Consider the following 23,806-nt stretch of genomic DNA (forward strand, 5'->3'; position numbering starts at 1 on the left):
GGGCCTGGAGGGGCGGGGCCCGACGGGGAGAAAGCAGGCCGGGGCGCAAGAGGACCTGGGCTGGTTCCTGGGGAGTCACTCAGTAAAGAGCTGCAAAAAGGGGCGACTTAGGAGGGCCCGGGGTCGGTTGTGCTTTTGGAGATCCCGAAGTGGGACCGTCCGGAAGAGACAGGAGCTTATCCCTAGCCTACCCTTCGACATGTCGAGAATGAGAAATTACTGAGAAATTAATGATTTCTGACAGAAAATGCCTCCGGTCGCCTTCTCTAAAATCCCTCTCTGGCCATCAGGGGACAATTTTCCCTAAACTTAGTTGGAGGCTACATGTACTAGGCTCCCGCCAAATTCCTTTTCTTGCTTGAGGTTATTTTTGCCTGGATTAATAAAGACTGTTAAAAAAGAAAAAAAGAAAAAAAGACTGTCGAGATTAAAGTTTAAACGTTTACGATGAGACAGAGTACAGATGTATACACTGTGGAAATAATCTATATTGTCCTGTGGCCTGGCATAACTATTAAAAATGTATATTTTTACATGCAGGGAAAGAAACTTACATTATATGACATTTATGGTTTGTTTGTTTTTTTAAAGAAAAAGGCGTAGAACTCACAAAATAAAACCGTCCATGTATACAAAATGGTTCTGGAAGGCTACACTTCAAGTTGGTAACAGTAAATACCTCTGGGAGAAGACTGCAATTGAGTAATGAGTTAAGAGGTTTTTAAATTTTATCTGTATTACTTGAATCTTTTACAATGAAGACTGTACTTATATAAGTAATTTAAAATTTGTTTTCCAGTATAGAATTCTATCTTAAAATGTACATGTAAAATGAGGTTAATTAACCCAGGTAAAACCATTCTATTAAACTGCTGTGTCAAGTAAGATGTGTGGATATGTAATCTTGAATTCCCTTTGGAACAATCTCATTTTCAGATATATATCTTATCGCTCTTGCCCCATAAATAAGATTGTAATTATCATGTATTCTGATTTATGGATGGGAAATATTTGCCACTGAAAGCACATGGTTACTGGACCAAAAACATTGTCTCTTTGAAAAGTACTTGTTTAAAGTCTGTCTTTGGAGAATACATGGCCGACTCCCAGTTTTAGAAAACAACTCAAGGAATTTTTTTTTAAAAAATAAATATTTATTTATTTATGGCTGCGTTGGGTCTTCGTTGCTGCACGAGCACTTTCTCTAGTTGAGGCAAGCCGGGGCTATTCTTCGTTGCGGTGTGTGGGCTTCTCATCGCAGTGGCTTCTCTTGTTGCGGAGCACGGGCTCTAGGCACACGGGCTTCAGTAGTTGCAGCACGTGGGCTCACTAGTTGTGGCTCACGGGCTTAGTTGCTCCGCGGCATGTGGGATCTTCCGGGACCAGGGCTTGAACCCGTGTCTCCTGCACTGGCAGGCGGATTCTTAACCACTGCGCCACCAGGAAAGTCCCTAACTCAAATAATTTTGACTTCGGCCCCCCACATCCATCATTATAGTGGCCATGAATATTGGATTTTGTGCATCTCTGCATGTACCACCTGAAAAAACAGAATGCTTTCCACAAGCTTTTATCTTCCCAGTGTGCAAAGACCATTTAAAATGAATGTACACAATAGCTTAACCATGATACTCTGAAAGAATTAAGAAGTGTTTGTGGTTTTCAGTTTGCTGAAATTTGTAACAGGTTTATACAAATATTTCTTAAAGGATCAGTGGTTGACAAAAACATGTATCAATATTTGCTTTCAGAATGGTTCATTGGCCTTTCTCACCCTGATGGAAGTACTTTCAAGGGCATTAGGCGTACAAACAAAAGCAGAACAATGGGCTGAATTTGGTTATATTTTCTGATTTGTTTTTTGTTGCTGTTGTTGTTTTTAAGTGTCTCCAATTAAGTTTCTTTTAGGCTTCAACTTCTTTGAGCTACTAAGCATCAAGGAAAAATTACTGTCATTGAAAAACAAAAATCAATATGTTAAAAAATGGCTCCTTACTTCTTATTATTTTAAGTCTGAACTCTCCATCTCCCTCTCATGGGTGGGTCAAATAGTGGGCAGCGGGGGGAGCGCTGGTCACACCCCTGTGTCTGTGATGCCTGTGGCAAAAAGACTCTGCTGGAATAGGTCTCTGTGGGTGAGGAGAGCTCAATAAAATGGTGGTTTCCAAAATAAATATGTAAATCTGAACTCTCCAATTTGGCTTATGGAGCCTCCATTATGGGACCCTAACTTACCCTTGACTTTCCAGTTAAGTGATCCTCATCAGTCAGCTCTGCACTATTTGAGCTTATCTCCTCAGGTTGGAAGGCTGTAGAGCCAAATGGTCAATGAAGGCCATGGACTTTGGAGTTGGACTGGCCCAGTTCTCCCATCAACCAGATATATTTCTTAACCCTCCTGGGTCTCAATTTCCTCATCTGAAATAATAAGAGCTAATATTTGAGAGTTTAAATATGTTACGTGCTTTACTTGGATGACCTAATTTAATCACAACAGCCCAATGATGTAGTTTCTATTATTATCACTATAATTATGCCCACTTTATAGATGAGGAGATCGAGGCTTAGAGAGGTTAATAACTTACCCAAGGTCACACAGTAAGCGATGGAGCCTGGGATTTATATCTACTGTAGAGGCAACCTTGAGGGTACTACCCTTTACATCATTTAATGTTTCTTAGTATGACAGCCTTTGGGAGAAACTGATTTCTAAGCTTTGATTTTATTTTATAAAGGCTGTAAATTTTGTGTAACTGATTTAGGTTTCCTTCTCTGCATAAACCACTAGAAAACAAATGACTGAACGAGTGGCCCAATCAAGACAAGTATATAGGCCTCATAATAAGCACTATTGTATTAGCCTCATTTCTGGCTCCATTTTATGGATACCTTTTCTCTTTGTCCCTTTTAATTCACATTTACCATATTTTAGGTAGCTTTGTAACAACCTGAAATTCTTTTTGAAATCTTAGAGACAGGGGGCCATATATAATCAACTCTGAGGGGAAAGTGACCAAATGTCTTAGTCAGTATAGGGCATTCCAAGGCTACTTTATTAGTAAGGAAGAAATTAGGATGTAGGGCCATCCCTACACCTAGTGCTTTAGTACACAGATATGTTTAGTCAACACCCTCATGTTTAAGCTTCTGGTGTTACCTTTCCGCCCCTTACTTCTCTCACCCTCCCAGCCATTTTCCTTATAACTTCTTCCTGTGATATCCCATCCCAAAGGCATCTCTAGAGTAGCAGGACCACCTCGGAGTGAGTTAAAGCACAGGCTCTAAGGATTCAAATCACAGAAAATTATACTCATAGTGAATAAATACACTCGACACGTATTTTTAACAATTGGTCAAAATTAAGTTACCTCTAAGGAACCCTTCTCCTCATTAGATTAAGATCTAATGGGCATTTGCTTGAATAGACTCAAATTGGTGAAAGACAGTATGTGCCCAGCAAGCCAAGTGATGTGTCTCAGAAAAATATTCTTGCACTCAGGGAAGACCCTCTGCTCTGGTCTCATAACTCTACATAGTGCCCAGTATAAGGCAATGGACTGAGATAGACTGATCCCAGTCCTTCCCAGTAGGAAGATAATAGGAACAGATGGTGCCAGGAGGAAGTCTAATTTGTCAGGTATAACCTGACATCCAAAGATTAAGTCCTGAAAGTCTATTGGCATCAAGGCATTCCTCTAGGTAGCCAAGTACCGAGACTGAGAATTCAGACAGTAAATACAGAGGAAGTATATCAACAGTATATATCAATAAACTGTTTTGCTTACAGCAATTTTTTTGTAAAGGATTCAATTTTACTTTGTAAAGTATCCTTTGAATTTTAAATTCAAAATTTGTAAAGGATACTTTATCAGTAAGGAAGAAATCAAAGTCTAGGGCCTCATTCATAAAATAAAAGCAAAGCTTAGGATACTAAGTATGTGAATGCCCCCAGTCTTCAGAGTGGGGTTCAGAAACAAGAATGAAGCAGAGTCCATTCCTTAAGGGACTCAAGTGCTCAGGTTCCCAAGGTTCAGACATGGTCAGTTAGGACCCAAAGAGTATATGGGACTCTTAGCAGTACAAAAGCTCAGTCCTCAGAACCAGAACACAAGGCCAAATCTAGGCCAGCAATTGAGACTTGGGCAGGCACTTCTTACATTTTTCCTGCTTAAGGTTAAGATTGGTCCTACAGATAAGATCAGAGTTAAGCCTATACACTGGGAAAAGTTCAGGGGAGAAAGGGATGGACCCAGCAGTGAAGAGAGTAGTGTTGCTAAGGCTCAGAATCCAGTAGGACCTGACAAGGAAGCTGAGATGGTTGCTTTGTTACAAAAAGGTTCCTAGGTGCTCTGGAAAACCTAATACATGTTGTATGACTAGGATTTTTATTAATAGTATATGGTCTATGATTACAATGTTACAATTTGCTGGGCTTGACAGATTTTTTACCATTGAGGTGTTTATGGAAGAAAGTTTGGATTTGCTGCCAGGCATCTACCTGTGCCCTTGAGTGAGCCTTCGGCTCACCTCCATAGAATACTGGTTGGCCCAAAACTGAATGTACAGAGGCTCTACAAAGAGGAAAATAAGGCGGATCAATACAATGGCCAGTTCCTGGGTAGTAGATTATCTGGGGTCTGTCTTTCCCATGGGCTTGTAACCGTTCAGAGGCTATCTGAGCATAGAATTCACTCTTCCAGCTATAATCATCCATGCCAACGATAAACAGGAAGGGTCCCTGGGCCTCTTCCAATGGAATAAGACTTCGGTGGTTGGATTTCTCCAGTGGGTCGTTCCAAATATCCACCAAATTCAAAAGGCCTGACTCAGTGATTTTATATTTTCCTGGGTCACTGCTGAGATTAGGAATAATCATATCCTTGTAATGCAGAGGAGCTATTGTGTTGGCCACACAGGCATTAATAACTACAGTAGCTGTGATGCCCTTCAAGAAAGAGGCCATTGAGAGACACAGGTCACCTCCTTTGGAGAAGCCAAGAAGCCCAACACTAGGGCCTTTCACCTGATGAAAAGGGAGAAAGAAAGAGAGAGAGAACAAGTCTAGAATTCATAAATGGAGAACTTAAACTGTGATTTTACATTGTCGAGGCAGTTTTCTCAAATGTCATTTGCTTTCCTTTCTTAGGCAACAATCCACAAAGTTCAAATGTATCTTCTAATAAGCAAATCAATTTTTTTTTTTTTTTGGCTGCGCTGGCACGGCATGTGGGATCTTAGTTCCCTGACCAGGGATTGAACCCGTGTCCCCTCCATTGGGAACACAGAATCTTAACCACTGGACTGACAGGGAAGTCCCAAACAAATCAATTAATTTCCTGGTACACAGGCCCTCCACTAACATTTATGGCGACTAGGTCAAGAGTACACACAGAGGCCCATATACCCTATACCTAAATACTTAGAAGTTATAAATATTTGAAAATTAAATAAAATATATTCTTTTCTGCTACCTTGATAAATATACCTCCATAATAACTTATAAGGTCAGGTTCAAATTTTATATCTTGGAACTTCCTGGAGTTCTGTACTGGAACATGGCATGGGGGGAGCGCCAGCCCCTGGCCCTAGTCCCTGGTCCTTGGCCAACTCTCTTTCTCTTCCCATCCCTGCCTGGCTCCATCATGTACCATAAGGGCCCTCTCACACATGCGTTTGGACAACCCAGCCTGTATGTTTAAGGCCTAGGTGTATTCACATTGATGGACCCAGAGAAGAGGCATAGGGCTTGGAAGCAGGATCAGAGCTGGTTGGCAGATAATTCTGGGGTTCCAGATCCAAAGGGCATGGTGTGAGGGGCACATGGGTTCCAGGTAGACACATTCCCTTGGTCCCTCAACTCCGCACCCGTGGTCAGGGATGCAGCCAAAGGAAGGCCAGAGAGTGGTCATCTAAAACAAAAGGTCCAGAGCAGAAGCCCCTCTTGCTTAGGTCTAAGGGCAAAACTGATAGTATATATTGGTCTCTTCTTGTTCCTGGGGGCTTATATCCCATAAATAAACCAGTCATCACAGTTCATGATCATCTAGGTTTTAGCAGCTCTATTGAGACCAGTCCCTGAATTCTAACGGAGTTAGACCTTGCAGTACATCTTACTCCTTAACATTAGAATGTTTGGGTTTCTTGAAGTCTAGATAGTAGCAAAGACTATGTATTCCGTTGATAAGCATACCAAAATGTTTTAATTAATTTTTCCAGTCTCATATAAGAACTTTCTCTACAAAACCACAATACCATTAACACACTTAACAAAATTAATGGTTCCGTAGTATCATCGAATACACAACCGCTATTCAAATGTCACCAATTGTCTCAAAAATCTCTCTACAGTCAAACTTTTTTCTCTATACATTTACAATAATCTTTTTGTTTTGAGCGGGGGGGGGGGGCCGTGCTGCACAGCATGAGGGATCTTAGTTCCCCAACCAGGGATCAAACCCCCATCCCCTGCAGCGGAAGCGCTGAGTCTTAACCACTGGACTACCGGGGAAGTCCCTACCTTAATCTTACAAATGAGAAAAACTGAATTCCAGAGAGGGAAACTGCCTTATTCAGGATTATAATGCCACATGGTGGTAGACACAGAACCAGAACTTAAGGTTAGTAACTTTTTAGTCTAGCTCTTTGAATTCTGGTCAAGAACTAAAGGGAACTAAACAGTTGAGTCTTAAGGGATTGGAGAGAGATGGGCAGAAATGAAAATAATAATCCTAACAACTTTTGAAGGAGCCTTTGTGTCTCATGGCATATTTCCAGCCCTGGGTGTCCTGGTAGAGCTTTTGGATCCAGCCCTGTGTCTGCTCTACCCCCTCTCCTCTGCATTCAGGTGAGCACCAGAACCCACCTTTGGATGTTGCAGCATGAAGTCCACAGCTTCTTCAAAGTACTCCAGGCACACATTATTCAAATATTCAGGGAGGTCTTCAAATCTGAAATAAGCCAGAGCAAGCACAGCAAAACCATGTCCAGCCAGGAGGCTGGCCCTGTATTCACAAAGGCCACCACCACTTCCAAAAAGATCGAGGATTCCAGGGAATGGTCCTGTGCCTGGAGAGCACCACAAATCATAAGGAGTTTCAGACACTCAAAAGACATTCTTGGGTTTCAGATTTTGGCAGTCAGCAAAGAGAAGTTTTTAAAGCAAGGAAGGTTGTGGGTGGGAGTTTGGTGGAAAAGGACCCTTTTTACTTTTTTTTTTTTTTTAATAAACTTTGGGGAGAAGGGAGGGGGAACAAAATGCCTTATTTTCTCCATAATTTTCCACATATTTGCAAAAAACAACAATGATAATATAAACCAAATTAGAAATAACATAAGATGAAATGTACATTTTCCACCAAATTTTCCTCAAAAAAACCCCCAAAAAACTGAGAATGCTTTGACAGCTGTAAAGCGCTCTACATATACAGGGGATTATTAGAATATACTCCCCACCTCCTTACACCCTCTGCTCCAGCCTTAAAGAACTCCATTCCTAAATGTGCTATGCTCTCTTTGGCCCTGAAAATGGTGTACACTGTTCTCCTCCCCTCTCCACCATTTCTGAACTGGTTGACTCATCAGTCTTCAAATCTAAGTTTAGATCTCCCTTCCTGGAAGACTTCCCAGATGCCCTCCAAGGCTGAGTTGAATTACATAGCCTTTTATATGTTCCCACCAGCACCCTGGGTCTGTACCTCCCCTATCATAGCACTTACCACACTTACAGATCCAAGTATAGTTGCCAGTATCCTCCATTAGGCAGTAGGTACAGTGAGGCCCGTGTCTGAATTTGCTAGCTAATGTATGTAGCATAGTCCTTGATTTAACACATATTTGTTAAATAATTGAACTTTTCTGCATTATTTACAAAAAGCCTTTGAGTCAGAAAACAATAAATTTTAAATGGGCCACAGAGTACATACTAAAATAGTTAACAACTGACTTGATTGAAATATCGCAACTAGGCAGTGAAAGATGTTTTTTTTTTGAAAGATTTTTTAAAAAATTAAAGTCTTTAGGAGATTCTTATTGAATCTGTCAGTATGATTTATTGAGCTCTTATTATATCCCTGTGTAAACCTCTAGGCATACAGAGATATGGAGATGTATAAGTCCCAATTCCAGACCCAGGAGTTCACAGTTGAGTGGGCAGTGCTAGTTAAGGCTGTGAATTGCTGAAGAGCTGTAAGAATAAAGCAGGGCCTCCTGTTTTGGAGAATAATCACAGAATTCAGTTTAGGGATTCTGTGAGCAGTGGCAACTCCAGCATTTCTATATAGCAGGGGTTTCAGTCAGGAATTTGGTTGGAAGGGGTGGGTCAGTTGTCTTGTTTACAGGCCACTTTTACCTACCAGCACCTTGTTTTTACTTAGACTAGGGTTTCTCAACCTTAGCACTATAGACATTTTGAGTAAGATATTTCTTTGTTGTGGGGCTGTCCCGTGGATTGTGGATGTTTAGCACCTACCCACTAGATGCCAACAGCACCCTCTCCAGTTGTGACAATCAAAAATGTCTCCAGATATTACCAAATGCCCCTGGAGTGGGGGAGAATCATCCCAGGTTGAGAACCACTGACAGACTGTTTATTATGGGGGAGGGGACCTTCAGGGAGTTTTTTGTTTGTTTTTTAGTATTATGGGGCACTGCCTGTATCTCTGGGTTTTAGTTTCCTTAGAACTTTGATGTGAAAGAAGGCAAAATCACTCGCGCACACCAGCAGAAGTCACTGCCTAATATTAGTATCTGAGACACAGCTGCATGGCTGGCACATAGCAGCATAAATACACTTTTTGAGTACTCTGAATGAACTTTTAGCATATAGCTAAGGGAATGGCAGTACCTCCAGGAAGTGCCCTGAAATTGAGAGGAGAAACTTCCACCCAGAATTCATGATAGACTTTGGAGCTTGAGGACGAATTTAGGGAAGTTCCACAACCACGGGGTTCCCTAGCCAGGCAAGGGGCCGCCCAGGGTCTCAGGACTCTACCTGGCTTTCCACAACAGCCTGGGAAGTGGGCTGCTCACCTGGCGGCAGGAAGAGCGTGGCGCGCACCCGGCCTGAGCGCACGATCTCGCGCCGCATCCCCGGCGCCAGGAAGTCGCGCTCGTGTACCGCCCGGCCCAGGAGCCCTCCGGCCTCCGGGTCGTGGCCATCGAGCACCTCCAGCTCCACGGCGAAGGGCGTCTGCACGTCCCGCTTCACCAGCCGCAGCAAGGGCTTCTCGGACTCTAGAGCCCAGAGGAGCCCCATGGGCTCGAGCCCCGCGAAGCTGCCGCCCAGCGCGGGCGCGCGCTCCAGGTCCAGCTGGCCGTGGGCGTCGGCGCAGTAGCGCGCGTGGGCTCGGAAGAGCGCGTCCTTCTCGTCGCGCAGGGACGCGCGCAGCGTGACCGGCTGCCCCGGGGCCAGGCCGCGCACAACCATGCGCACCGGCTCGTCCCAGCGGCAGCGGCCCGCAGGCTCCAGCGTCACCGTCGCCGCCATGCGGATCCCAGCGGAGAAGGGGCGGCCCGGCGGAGTCAAGGACAGGGCCTGGCGTCTCTCCACCTCCCTGGGGGGCGGTCGCAGTTGGAACGTTTGCGCTACTCCCTTTGGGCGGCCGAAGGGACACTTGCTAAACCGCTTTGTGAGGTCTCCTGGAGTTTGTGCAATCCACTACTGCCTGCCTGGAAGAGTATCTGCTAAAATAAGAGTTTTATGGTAATTATTAATCCTGCGGTCCAATATGGCGAGTGTCGAAATAGAAGTACAAAGATTGCTGACAGCTAAAGGATTGGGAAAGATACCGGGCAGTTCCAAGAAGCTGGAGTATTGTTGACTTAAAAAAATGCACAGCGTGAAGAGTTGTGAGTTAAGTTTTATTTGGGGCAAAATGAGGACTGCAGCCCGGGAGACAGCATTTCAGATAACTCTGAGAAACTGCTCCAAGGAGGCGGGGTGCGGGGGGTGGGGGGGTTGGGGGGAGGAGCCAGGATATATAAGAGTTTTGCAACCAAAGGAAGGTAGTCAGGAAGTCAAAAGATTATTGTTAATTAAAGAAAACCAGATATCTCAAGTTAAGGAATTTAGTGCTTTTCTATGTATGGGAAGATGCAAGAGTCTGGGCTCACTGAAATCATTCCTTCGATATGCACCTCACCTATCTGGGGCCAGTACCCTGTATTTTCACATCCTGAGTTTCCTCAGGGCTCATTGCAGGAAGTGGCTGCAGTCTGATGGCTGCTACATGGCAGGTATTCTTTTCAGCCCTGAGTTTCCTCAGGGCTCACCGGCTCACGTTGGAGGGTTGCAATCGTTGATGACTGTGACATCCTTTGTTTATTGATATGGCAGGAAATATTCCATTTATAAATATTCCATTCGATTTATAAATATTTGATTTATCAGTATTAAAAAGCATCCCAGGTGATTGTAATTCAGGGGATCACTGGAAACATAGTCCTAATCCTACCCTTAACCCTCAATCCTTTACCGAGCCTTTTTCCTAGCGCTAAGGATACCTACAATGGCTTCCAGAGCAGGGAGATGTTTCTGGAGGGAGAACTTCCTGGATTCCAGTCTGATCCTGCTCCTTAATAGCGTGGTGATCCTTAGCAAGGTACATAATTAAGCCTCTGAATCCAGTTTCCTTATCTGTAAAGGATTTATTGTGATGGTTAAATGGGCAAACATATTGCCTGACACTGCACTGATACTGTAGTAGGTGCTCAGTAAGAGTTTTGTTCTTCAACTCACAAATCTGGTCACTGGCAGTGTCAGTGTTTTTTTTGTTTGTTTTGTTTTCTTCTTTTTTTAAATTAATTAATTTATTTTTGGCTGCGTTGGGTCTTCGTTGCGGCGTGTGGGCTTTCTCTAGTTGCGGCGATCAGGGGCTACTCTTCGTCGCGGTGTGCGGGCTTCTCATTGCGGTGCCTTCTCTTGTTGCGGAGCACAGGCTCTAGGCACGCGGGGTCAGTAGTTGTGGCTCGCGAGCTCTAGAGCGCAGGCTCAGTAGTTGTGGCGCGCAGGCTTACCTCTTCTGCAGCATGTGGGATCTTTCCGGACTAAGGCTTGAACCCGTTTCCCCTGCACTGGCAGGCGGATTCTTAACCACTGCGCCACCAGGGAAGTCCCAGTGTCAGTGTTGAGTTGTGTTGGGGTTCTGGCAGGAAACAAGTGGCACTTTCAAACTGGGCAATTGGAACAGAGTTTCATAAAGGGACTATTTGCAAAGGCATAGGCAAGGATAAAAAAACAAAACAAAACGCAGCACGGTTTGGTGCAGAACCTTGGGCCTGAAGGCTGAAGGAGAGAGGGCTGCCTGCAGGAGCTGTAGCCTTCATGGACGGAGGCAGGCAACCTGTGGTGAGGTGGCAAGAGTGGGAGGAATAAACACCTGACCTCACTCTCCTCCGGCCCTTCAGTGTCTTGCGAGCGCCTCTCTTTGGCTGAACACAGCCATTCAGCTCAGCCTACCTGTGTACAGAGGGGAGTGGATGGACCACGTAGAAGATGTCCAGGAAATGGAAGCTCAATAAGTACTAATAAACTGAAGAAAAAGACATCAGACTAGGCCCCAGATCGCAGAGTTCCATGAATTTTCCCCCTTCTATCTCCTGAAGTAACTACAGCAGCATATTTTAAATACCTGTGGTTTCAAGTGTTACAGACTTTCCTCAATCTAGGAACACTCAGCTTACAAAAATTGACCTGGGCTGCTACAGCCACCAGCACAATTGCCCTCAGATTTCAGAAAGGCAGGGAGAAAGATGGCTTCTTCCTTCCCCTTCCCTGATGCCCAGGTTGCTGTGAAGAGGCACAGAAATGGCTCCCAGGCACATGAGGGAAAAGCAGCTAAGGAGGAGGCCTAAGCTGGGCCGTTCAAAACTGCCCTACTTTGGGGAATTCCATAGGAACTCCAATGGAAGAAGTAGGTACTATGCAGGCTAACCGCCAGGGGATACCCATAATCTGCAAAAGAATCAGCTGCTATAAGAATACACTTTGCGGGCTTCCCTGGTGGCGCAGTGGTTAAGAATCCGCCTGCCAGTGCAGGTGACACGGGTTCAAGCCCTGGTCCGGGAAGACCCCACATGCCACAGAGCAGCTAAGCCCATGCGCCACAACTACTGAGCCTGTGCTCTAGAGCCCGTGAGCCACAACTACTAAGCCCACGTGCCACAACTACTGAAGCCTGCACACCTAGAGCCTGTGCTCTGCAACAAGAGCAGCCACCGCAATGAGAAGCCCACGCACCGCAGTGAAGAGTAGCCCCCGCTCGCTGCAACTAGAGAAAGCCTGCACGCGGCAATGAAGACCCAACGCAGCCAAAAATAAATTAATTAATTTTTTTAAAAAAAGGAATACACTTTGCTTTCATAAGAGAGGAGTGGCTTCTTACAGATTCCAGTGCTTGTCTAGTGATTTGATGAAGTGGCTGTAGTGACGTGCTATCTTCAGTATTAAACATAAAAATTAATTTCTGTGCCTCTATTTTAGGGGTAGGGACTTCATGCACGGATGAAAGCTTTTGCTTGATCTAGGGTAGAATTTCTTTGGTTATCCCAGATAAGTACACTCCCAGAAAGGTTTCTCTCTGAGAGGGCTCCTGAATTTTTCTGTGTTTAATAGCACACTGCCTTTCAGTTATAAATTCAGTATGGAAAGGCTGAGTTTCAGAAACAATTGCTTCTGAGTCACCTCTGACCAGTATGCCAGCAATATAATGAGTAATTTTACTATCTGAATTAGGTTTAGGACACCTGTTTAAATCCCACCTTCACAGATTATGACAAATGTTAGAGAATTGAAATATCTTGGAGGCAAGACTGTAAAGGTAAATCACTGGCTGCCGAGTGAGAGCAAACTGCTGTTGATATTTAAAACGTATTGGGATTGAAAACAATGCTTGTAAAATCAATAAAAGGATTTCAGTCAGGGGTGATTTAGAAAGCTCTTCCTATAGAGAAACAATGTCAGCCATAGTTAACACCAAATTCATTGTTTTCTGTAATTCTCAGTCAACACCCAGATCCATCTGCTTTTCTGATAACCCCAAGTGAGAGTTAAAGGGGAAAGAGGCAGGAGGTGGGAACAGACTCCCAGTTATTCCGGTATCATAGGTGTGGTTTCACTGATGATCCTGGGCCTGGTACTATTTCCTATTACCATTTGGTAGGACAAGAGAGCTCCACGTTTCTGTTTTTAGCAACCAGTATCTATCCATTTGAGTACATTCTTTCTCCAAGATTGCAATAACTTAATTTCAATAATCATCTCATGGTTAATAGTATTGTATCAATGTTAACTTCCTGATTTTGATGTTTGTACTATGGTTATGTAAGAAGTTAACATTAAGGGAAATCAAGATGAAGAGTATAGCTGGGCTATTTTTGCAACATTTTTGTAAGTCTAAAATTATTGCAAAATAAAAAGTTAAAATACCAGGGAGTCATAAAACCACCCTAGAGGATTCCTTTGGTCCTCTGTGTCCAACTTGTAGGGTTAATAAAACCTGCCCACCTCAGTCAGATCCTTGCTCTTCCATATCCTTGAACACTAGTCTTTCCCATTTGATTGAAGTTTCCAGGAATTTGCATTATGTCTGATCCGGTATCCAAAATCCCTTGCCTTTGGTTTTTAAGTAAAAATAAAAGACACATTTTTCATTTTCACCAAAAACTTTATTGAACAACATATTCACCCTTTTGTTCCACTACCTTCTGCCATTTTTCTGGCAACTTCATGATTCCATCTTCCCAAAACTTTTTATCTTTTTGAGCAAAGAACTGTCCCAGGTGCCTTTTACAGTTTTCCAGGGAATTGAAATTTCTTCCATTAAGAGAATTTTATAAAGACTGAAATAAATGGAATTCCGAAGGTGCAATGTCTGGTGAATACAGCGGATAAATCAGAACTTCCCAGCCAGGTTGTAACAGTTTTTGCCTGGTCATCAAAGAAGCATGTGGTCTTGCCTTATCCTAATGGAGGATTATGCATATTCTGTTGACTAATTCTGGACACTTTTCATCAAGTGCTGCTTTCAATTGGTCTAACTGAGAGCAGTACTTGTTGGAATTAATCATTTGGTTTTCCAGAAGGAGCCCATAATAGAGGACTCCCTTCCAATCCCACCATATACACAACATCACCTTCTTTGGATGAAGACCGGCCTTTGGTGTGGTTGGTGGTGGTTTATTTCGCTAGTCCCACCATCTCTTCCGTTCCACATTATTGTACAGTATCCACTTTTCATCACCCATCACAATTTGTTTTAAAAACGGAATGTTTTTGTTACGTTTAAGTAGAGAATTGCATGTGGAAATACGGTCAAGAAGGGTTTTTTCGCTTAATTTATGTGGAACCCAAACATCAAAGCGATTCACACAACCAAGCTGATGCAAATGATTTTCAGTGCTTGATTTGGATATTTCGAGTATGTTGGCTATCTCCCTCGTGGTATAACGTTGATTGTTCTCAATTAATGTCTCGATGTGATGGCTATCAACTTCAACTGGTCTACCCGATCGTGCAGCATCATCCAGCAAGAAATCTCCAGCACAAAACTTCACAAACCACTTTTGACATGTTCAATCAGCCACAGCACCTTCTCCATACACGGCACAAATCTTTTTTGTGTGTTTCAGTTGCGTTTTTACCTTTCTTGAAATAATAAAGCATAATATGCTGAAAATGTTGTTTTCTTCCATCTTCAATATTAAAATGGCTACACAAAAATTCACCAGTTTTGATAAGTTTTTTTTAATGCACGCTGATATGTCAGCTATCATAATACAGTCTAACAAAATTGTTTCGAATGAAGTTAAAGACAACTAAGCACTCCTAGAGCCACCTTATGGGAAAAAACGAACAAACTTTTTGGCTAACCCAATATATAACGTGCTCCTACTTTTGGTACATAAATATTTACAAATGTTATGTCCTCTTTTTGGATTGATAATTTTATCATCATATACTGTTCTTTGTTTTGTTACACTCTTTGTTTTAAAGTCTCTTTTGTGTGATATAAGTATTGCCACCCCAGCTTTCTTTTATTTTCCATTGCATCTTTTTACATCCTTTCACTATCAGTCTGTTAAGTATCTTTGTGTTTGAAGTGAGTCACTTGTAGGCAGCATATAGAAGGGTCTTGCTTTTTTATTCAGCCACCTTATATCTTTTGATTGGCAAATCTACATTACATTTAAAGTAATTATTGATAGTTATATACTTATTGCCATTTTGTTAACTGTCTTCTGGTTCTTTTTGTAGTTCCTCTCTGGTCCTTTTTTCTTTTTCTCTCTTCCCTTGTGGTTTCACTGTTTTCTTAGTGTTATGTTTAGATTCCTTTCTCATTTTCCTTTATGTATTTACTATAAGTTTTCTCTTTGTGGTTACCATGAAGTTCACATATAACACCTTATGTATATAACAGTCTTTATTTAAGTTGATAGTAACTTAATTTTGAACACATTCCAAAGCTTTATATTTTTACTCCCCCCTATGCTTTATATTTTTGATGACACATTTTACATCTTTTTAATGTATCCCTTAACTATGGTATTTTCATTAATTTTAATACTTTTGTCTTTTGCCCTTTATAAGTGATTGATCCACTACCTTTATTATTTATTTACATATTCCAGTGAGATATTTACTTTCATATGTTTTCTTTTTATTAATTAGTGCCTCTTCTTTTTAGCTTAGGGGAGTTCCTTTAACATTTGCTGCATTTGCTGAAAGGCCAGTTTAGTGGTGATGAACTCCTTTACTTTTGCTTACCTGGAATACTCTTAATGTGTCCTTCAATTCTGAATGATAACCTTGCTGGGTAGAGAATTTTCAGTTGGCAGTTTTTTCCTTTCAGCCCTTTGAGTGTATCATGCTACTCTTTTCTGGCCTATAAAGTTTCTGCTGAAAAGTCTGTTCATAGGCCTATGGTGTTTCCTTTGTACATAATAGGTTGCTTTTCTCTTGCTGCTTTTAAGATTCTCTCTTTCTCCTTAACTTTTACCATTTTAATTATTATGTATCTTGGTGTGATTCTCTTTGAGGTCATCTTACTTGGAATTCTCTAGGCTTCCTGGACCTGGATGTCTCTTTCCTTCCCAGATGAGGAAGTTTTCAGCCATTATTTCTTCAAATAATTTTTCTGGCCCTTTCTCTCTCAGTACAGGTAAAACTATCTTTCTTGGCTTTGATGTTACTCTGAGGAAAAAGAAAATCAAACCAGAAAACCAGAAAACCACAGTTATAACTCTCAGCATGCTCCACAGATTCTTAGTAATGTATCTCATTAATATTAATGCCATAGTATCTAATTTTCACCTTTAAATGAGAGTAGTGTAAAACCCCCCAACCTCAGGCAGTCTGGGTGTTGTGAGTGGTCACAATTTGAAATGCAAGTCCAACTCATCTGACTTTAGATTGGACTGACATGCAACATAGACCCTGGACCATAGTTTTTTCATATTTTCTGGATATATACCCCAGAGTGGAATTGCTGGATCATCTGATAGAACTATTTTTAATTTTTTGAGGAATCTCCATACTGTTTTCCATAGTGGCTGCACCAATTTACATTCCCACCAACAGTGTACAGGGGTTCCCTTTCCTCCACATCCTCACAAACATTTCTTATTTGTAGTCTTTTTATGATGGCCATTCTGACAAGTGTGAGGTGATATCTCATTGTGGTTTTGATTTGCATTTCTCTGGTGATTAGCGATGTTGAGCATCTTTTCATATGCCTGTTAGCCATCTATACATCATCTTTGGAAAAATGTCTATTCAGTTCTTCTGACCATTTTTTAATTGGGTTGTTTTGTTCTTTTTGATATTTAGTTGTATGAGTTGTTTATGTATTTTGGATATAACCCCCTTATTGGTTATATCAGTTGCAAATATATTCTCCCATTCAGTAGGTTGCCTTTTCGTTTTGTTGATGGTTTCCTTTGCTGTGCAAACCCAAGTTTAGGGTAGGTCCCATTTGCTTCTTTTTGCTCTTATTTCTTTTCCCTTAGGGAACAGATCCAAAAAAATATTGCTATGATTTATGTCAAAGAGTGTTCTGCCTGTGTTTTCTTCTAGTAGTTTTATGGTTTCAGGTCTTATATTTCAGGCTTTAATCTATTTTCAGGGTTTTTTTTTATATTGTGTGAGGAAATGTTCTAATTCCATTGTTTTACATGTAGCTGTCCAATTTTCCCAGCACCACTTATTGAAGAGAGTGTCTTTTTGTCATTGTATATTTTTGCTTCCTTTGTCATAGGTTAATTGGCCATAGGTGTGTAGGTTTATTTCTGGGCTCCCTATTCAGTTCCATTGATCTGTATATCTGTTTTTGTGCCAGTACCATGCTGTTTTGATGACTGTACCTTGATAGTATAGTATGAAGACAGGGAGCATGATACCTCCAAGTTTGTTCTTTTTTCTCAAGATTGTTTTGGCAATTCAGGACCTTTTGCTTTTCCATATAAATTTTAGGATTATTCTACTTCTGTGAAAAATGTCTTGGGTATTTTGATAGGGATTGCATTAAACCTGTAGATTGCTTTGGGGAGTATGGCCATTTTAACTATTAATTCTTCCAGTTCAAGAACACAAGATATCTTTCCATTTCTTTGTATCATCTTCAATTTTCTTCATCAATGTTTCATAGTTTTTAGTGTATAGGTCCTTCACCTTCTTGGTTAAGTTTATTCCTAGGCAATTTATTCTTTTCAATGTAATTTTAAGCAGGGTTTTTTTTTTGTTTGTTTCTCTTTCTGATTGTTCATTATTAGAGTATAGAAAAGCAACATATTTCTGTATATTAATCTTGTATCCTGCAACTTTACTGAATTCATTTATTAATTCTAATAATTTCCAGTAGTTTTAAGAGTTTTCTATATATAGTATCATGGCATCTGCAAATAGTGACAGTTTTACTTCTTCCCTTCCAATTTGGATGCTTTTATTTCTCTTTCTTTTTTGATGCTGTGGCTAGGACTTCCAACATAATGTTAAATAGAAGTGGCAAGAGTGGGCATCCTTGTCTTGTTCCTGAATTTAGAAGAAAGGCTTTCAGATTTTCACTGTTGTGTATGATGATAGCTGTGGGTTTGTCATAAATGGTCTTTATTATTTTCTGAAATGTTCCTTCTGTACCAACACTGATGAGAGTTTTTGTCATGAATGGATATTGAATTTTGTCAAATGATTTTTCTGCATCTATTGTGATGATCATATGATTTTTATCCTTCTTATTGTTAATGTAGTATATCACACTGATGATTTGCAAATATTTAACAATCCTGGCATCCCTAAAATAAATCCCACTTACTGGGATATATGATCCTTTTATATATTGTTGGATTCAATTTGCTAACATTTCATTGAGGATTTTTTGCATCTATATTCATCTAAGATATTGGCCTGTAATTCTCTTTTTTTTGTACTGTCATTGTCTGGTTTTGGAATCAGGGTAATGGTGGCCCTGTAGAATGATTTTGGGAGTGTTTTGTCCTCTTCAATTATTTGGGATAGTTTGAGAAGGATAGGTATAAACTGTTCTTTATATGTTTGATAGAAGTCCCCTGTGAAGCCATCTGGTCCTGGACTTCTGTTTGCTGGGAGTTTTGTTGGTTTTTTTAAATTTAAATTTATTTATTTATTTATGGCTGTGTTGGGTCTTCGTTTCCGTGCGAGGGCTTTCTCTAGTTGTGGCAAGCTGGGGCCACTCTTCATCGCCGTGCGCAGGCCTCTCACTATCGCGGCCTCTCTTGTTGCGGAGCACAGGCTCCAGACGCGCAGGCTCAGTAATTGTGGCTCACGGGCCCAGTTGCTCCGCAGCACGTGGGATCTTCCCAGACCAGGGCTTGAACCCGTATGTCCCCTGCATTGGCAGGCAGATTCTCAACCACTGTGCCACCAGGGAAGCCCCCCCTGCTGGGAGTTTTTAAAATTACAAATTCAATTTCACTACTAGTGATTGGTCTTTTCAAGTTGTCTTTTTCTTCCTGATTCAGTCTTGGCATACTGTACGTTTCTAGACATTTGTCCATTCCTTCTAGGTTGTTCTGTTTGTTGGCTTATAACCGTTTATGGTATTGTCTTATGGTTATTGGTTGTTATTTCTCCTCTTTCATTTCTTATTTTGTTTATTTGGATCCTCTCTCTTTTCTTCTTGATGAGCCTGGCTAAAGGATTACTAATTTTGTTTATCTTTTCAAAAAAATAACTCTTAGTTCATTTCATTGATCTTTTCTAATTTTTTTGTTCTCTATTTTATTTATTTTCTCTGTGATCTTCATCATTTTATTCCTTCTGCTGACTGTGGGCTGTGTTTGTTCTTTTTCTAATTCCTTTACATTAGGTTGTTTATTTTAGATTTTTCATGTTTCTCCAGGAAGGCCTGTATCACTATAAACTTCCCTCCTAGAATTGCTTTTGCTGAATCCCATAGATTTTGGAAAGTTGTGTTTACCAGATGAAAAAGTCAAAGTCAAATGAAAATTCTAACTGAATTAGGGAAAAGGATAGAGGAACACAATGAGAATTTTAACAAGGAACTAGAATATATAAAAAAGACCCAATCAGAAATGAAGAGTTCATTAACTGGAATAAAAAACACACAAGAAGGAATGAATAACAGATTAAGTGATACAAAAAACACATAAATGATTGGGAAGATAGAATAATGGAAATCACCAAAGACGAACAGCAAATAGAAAAACAAATTTAATGGGTGTTCCCTGGTGGCCTAGTGGTTAGGATTCTGGGCTTTCACTGCCATGGCCCAGGTTCAACCCCTGGTCAGGGAACTGAGATCCCTCAAGCCGTGTGGTGTGGCCAAAATAAAATAAAATCCCAGCTCTATCATTAAAAAAAAAAATTTTTTTTTAATGAAAATAGTTTAAGAGATCTTTGGGATAACATCAAGCATACCAAAATTTGCATTATAGGGGTTCCAGAAGGAGAAGAGAGAGAGAGAGAAGGGGATCTAGAATGTATTTGATGAAATTATTGCTGAAAAATCCCCAAACCTGAAGAAGGAAACAGATATTTGGGTACAGGAAGCACAGAGGGATGAACCTAAACAGACCCACACTAAGACATATCATAATTAAAATGGAAAAACTTAAAGAGAGAATTCTAAAGTCAGCAAGAAAAAAAACAAAGAGTCATATATAAGGGAAACTGCATAAGGCCATCAGCTGATTTTTTCTGCAGGCCAGAAGAGATTGACATGATATATTTAAAATGCCAGAAGGGAAAAATCTTCATCCTAGGATACTCTACCCAGCAAGATTATTGTTTAGAATTAGAGAAATAAAGAAATTTTCAGAAAAGCAAAAAGAAAAAGAGTTCATCAATAATAAACCTACGCTAAAAGAAATGTTAAAGGGTCCTCTCTAAGTGGAAAAGAAGTAAGATTCCATAGGAAAGGAAAAATCCCATTAGGAAAGGAAAATATGAAGTAAGAGCTGAAGATTAACTACTTAAAGAAGCTAGTATGAAGATTCAAAGAAAATAAACTGTAAAATCAACCAAAGCTACAATGAACAGTTAAGGGATAAACATGAAAATGTAAAACATGACATCAAAAACACAAAATATGGGTGAGGGGAATAAAAAATGTAGATCTTTTAGAATGTGTTTGAACTTAAATGACTGCCAGTTCAAAACAAGTAGATTTAGATATAGTTCATCATATATGAAACCTGTGGTAAACACAAATCAAAAACCTACAATAGAGGAGCTTCCCTGGTAGCACAGTGGTTGGGAATCTGCCTGCCAATACAGGGGACATGGGTTTGAGCCCTGGTCTGGGAAGATCTCACATGCCACAGAGCAACTAAGCCCATGCGCCACAACTACTGAGCCTGCACTCTAGAGCCTGTGAGCCACAACTACTGAGCCCACACACCACAACTACTGAAGCCCGCGTGCCTGTAGCCTGTGCTTAGCAACTGCAACAAGAAGACTGCGCACTGCAATGAAGAGTAGGCCCTGCTCACCTCAACTAGAGAAAGCCTGCATGCAGCAATGAAGACCCAACACAGCCAAAAAAAAATGAATAAAATAAATAAATTTTAAAATATATATTAAGAGAAAGCCTACAATAGATACATGAAAACTAAAGAGAAAGGAACACAAGCACACTACTAAAGAAAATCATCAAACCACAAGGAAAGAAAGAAAAAGAAGAAGAAATAAACAGAGAAGAAATACAAAAACAACTGGAAAACAAGAAACAAAATGACAATAAGTACATACCTATCAATAGTTACTTTAAATGTCAATTGACTAAATGCTCCTATCATAAGACATAGCTGATTGGATTAAAAATAAAAACAAGACCCATCTATATGCTGTCTACAAGAGACTCACTTCAGAACTAAAGACACACACAGACTGAGGGTAAGAGAATGGAAAAAGATATTTCATGCAAATGCAAATGGAAACGACCAGAAAGTTGGGGTAGTGATACACATACCAGACAAACTAGACCTTAAAATAAAGGCTGTAACAAAAGACAAAGATAAAGGGATCAATACAAGAAGAGGCTATTACACTTGTTAACGTATATGCAACCAATACAGGGGTACTTAAATATACAAAGCTATATTAACAGATATAAAGAGAGAAATTTACAATAATAATAGTTGGGGACTTTAACACCCCACTTACATCAATGGACAGATCATCCAGATAGAAAATCAATACGGCAACAGTGGTCTTAAATGAGACAATGGGGGAATTCCCTGATGGTCCAGGACTCAACGCGTTCACTGCTGGGTGCCCGGGTTTAATCCCTGGTCGGGGAACTGGGATTTCACAAGCCACAGGGTTCAAGAGACAATGAACCTGTTGGACCTAATAGATAGGATATTACACCCCAAAACAGCACAGTACACATTCTTTTCAAGTGCACATGGAACATTCTCCAGGATAGGTCACATGCTAGGCCAGAAAACAAGTCTCAACAAATTTAAGAGGACAGAAATTATATCAAGCATTTTTTCTATGTGTATTTTAAACTCCGCAATATGTTATTTGTAAATATTTATATTTACATGCATATTTAACCTTTTTCATTATATTCCATTTCTTCCTTCATTTCCATATTTCCACCTTGATTCATCTTCATTCTGCTTGAAGAACACCCTAGTTTTTCCTTTATTGCAGGTATGCTATTTTAATTCTCTTAATTTCTATTTTTCTGAAAATGACTATTTTGATTCTGTTAAATTTTTTTCAATCAATTTTATGAACAATATATACTTTCGTATTTAAGAATCTATTTTGCTAGAATAGGCTTCGAGGTTGTCAGATGTTTTCTTTTGACACTTTAAAGGTTTTTCAATGGTTCCTGATTTCCATCATAGCTGTTGAGAAGTCAGTTGTTAGACTTACTGCTGCTTCTTTGAAGGTTGACTTTTTTCTGTGGTTGCTGGTAAGATTTTTTAATCTTTGTCTTTCTTTTCTGCAGTGTTCCATTGCCTTTTGCTACGTAACAAACAATTCTGTGGACAGATTGCATTTTCTAAAGATGATCGTGACAAATAACTCCCATCTCACATGCCCTTCTAGAAACTTGCCATTCCCCTATCAGGTGATAGTCTATACACATTTTCCTTGCACCTAATGTCTCTGTGTCTGCCTCAACCAGTAGAGTACAGCTGAAGCAATGATATGTGACTTCCAAAGCTAAGTCATAAAAAGGCCATGTATTTCTGCCTTCCTCTCTCGGACCATTCATTTTTAAAACCCAGATATCATGCTGTGAGGAAGCTCAAGCAGCCTGTGGAGAAATTCATGTGCACAGGTATCACAACTGGCTTTAGGACTAGGTGGAAGGTAGAAATTGGAAGGGCTCCAGGGAGACTATTAGTGAAAGCCTAAAGGAACTCATGAAGGCCATTATTGATGACCTAAAGGAAAGTAAAATAAATTTATTGGAAGCTAGAGGCAACACTGACACCTGCAGTAATGTGAAAAAGGGTAAATATACCTAATGAATTCAATGATCTAGCTAAAGTGATTTCCCAGCAGAGTACTGACAGTGCCACCTGGCTTCTCCTTGCTGCCTATGACAAAATATACAAGAGGAAGAGGTGAGCTAAGAATGAACTGCTAAATAGGAAGCAACCAGGACTTGCCAAGCTTGACAATAATACTGTTTCTCCTTTCCAGCTTCTCCAGATGGTAAATTATTCTGTAATTAAGACAGGACCTCAAAGCAAAGTCAAACCTAGGGTGGGTCTGTGGGAGAGACTTTGTAAAGACCTCAAAGATTCAAGGTAGTGCTTCATAGAACATTTCAGAATGACAAAGGTCCTCTAAAGATTTTAAGGTGTACCTAACAGATCCTGTCTATTAAATAACAGAATTTATGGGAAGCTTAAGGATGTTTGCCTGCAGCATTCTCCCAAGGAGCCCCAGATAGAAAAGTTCCTATCTCAAACAGATTTGTAGTGGTGTATTGTCTAAGGAAGTGAACCCCACTGATATTTTTTAGAAAACCTACATAATTCTTAAGAGAATGGTTCTGGTGGAAGCACAATGAGTTTGAACTAAAAGAGATAGAGACAGTGCAAAATAAAAAGAGATCTTTGGATGCCTCATCTTTTTCATCCAGGAAGCAGATCCAGGAGGCTTTTTTGCTAATTTAATTTTCTTATGGGAAATATAGGTTTCAACTCAGAGGGTAGAACCAAGAGCTACAGAGAACAACTCACAGAGAGTAAACTGAGCACCAATGGAAGAATTGGCAACATGTTCTCAGCTGGATTTCAGAATGGCTAGGGGCCAGTGACTGTCGTGTGCCTCCCATATTCCCCA

The 23,806-nt window shown here is 40.6% G+C and overlaps 1 protein-coding gene across 1 annotated transcript; it reads right to left on the reverse strand.

Moving 5' to 3' along the window:
- Window positions 1–1,171: 1,171 nt before the first annotated feature.
- On the reverse strand, window positions 1,172–9,859 carry ACOT6 (acyl-CoA thioesterase 6). Its single transcript, XM_068543027.1, has 3 exons — window positions 9,028–9,859; window positions 6,863–7,065; window positions 1,172–5,023 (listed from the first exon to the last, which is right to left on the reverse strand). Exons 1-3 carry the CDS (start codon window positions 9,482–9,484, stop codon window positions 4,418–4,420), a joined length of 1,266 nt encoding a protein of 421 aa, XP_068399128.1. The 5' UTR covers window positions 9,485–9,859; the 3' UTR covers window positions 1,172–4,417.
- Between the last annotated feature and the right edge of the window lie 13,947 nt (window positions 9,860–23,806).

The sequence above is a fragment of the Eschrichtius robustus genome, chromosome 1 (assembly GCF_028021215.1).
Source record: "Eschrichtius robustus isolate mEscRob2 chromosome 1, mEscRob2.pri, whole genome shotgun sequence".
NCBI classification, from domain to species: Eukaryota; Metazoa; Chordata; class Mammalia; order Artiodactyla; family Eschrichtiidae; genus Eschrichtius; species Eschrichtius robustus.

What these genes read in the sequence shown, in the direction of transcription:
- ACOT6 (XM_068543027.1), bottom strand. Translation starts at nt 9,484, where the DNA reads ATGGCGGCGACGGTGACGCTGGAGCCTGCGGGCCGCTGCCGCTGGGAC. An exon ending in CACGCTCTTCCTGCCGCCAG is followed by an intron (nt 7,066 to 9,027) that starts GTGAGCAGCCCA and finishes GGTGCTCTCCAG; the next exon opens with GCACAGGACCATTCCCTGGA. An exon ending in TCATGCTGCAACATCCAAAG is followed by an intron (nt 5,024 to 6,862) that starts GTGGGTTCTGGT and finishes CCTTTTCATCAG; the next exon opens with GTGAAAGGCCCTAGTGTTGG.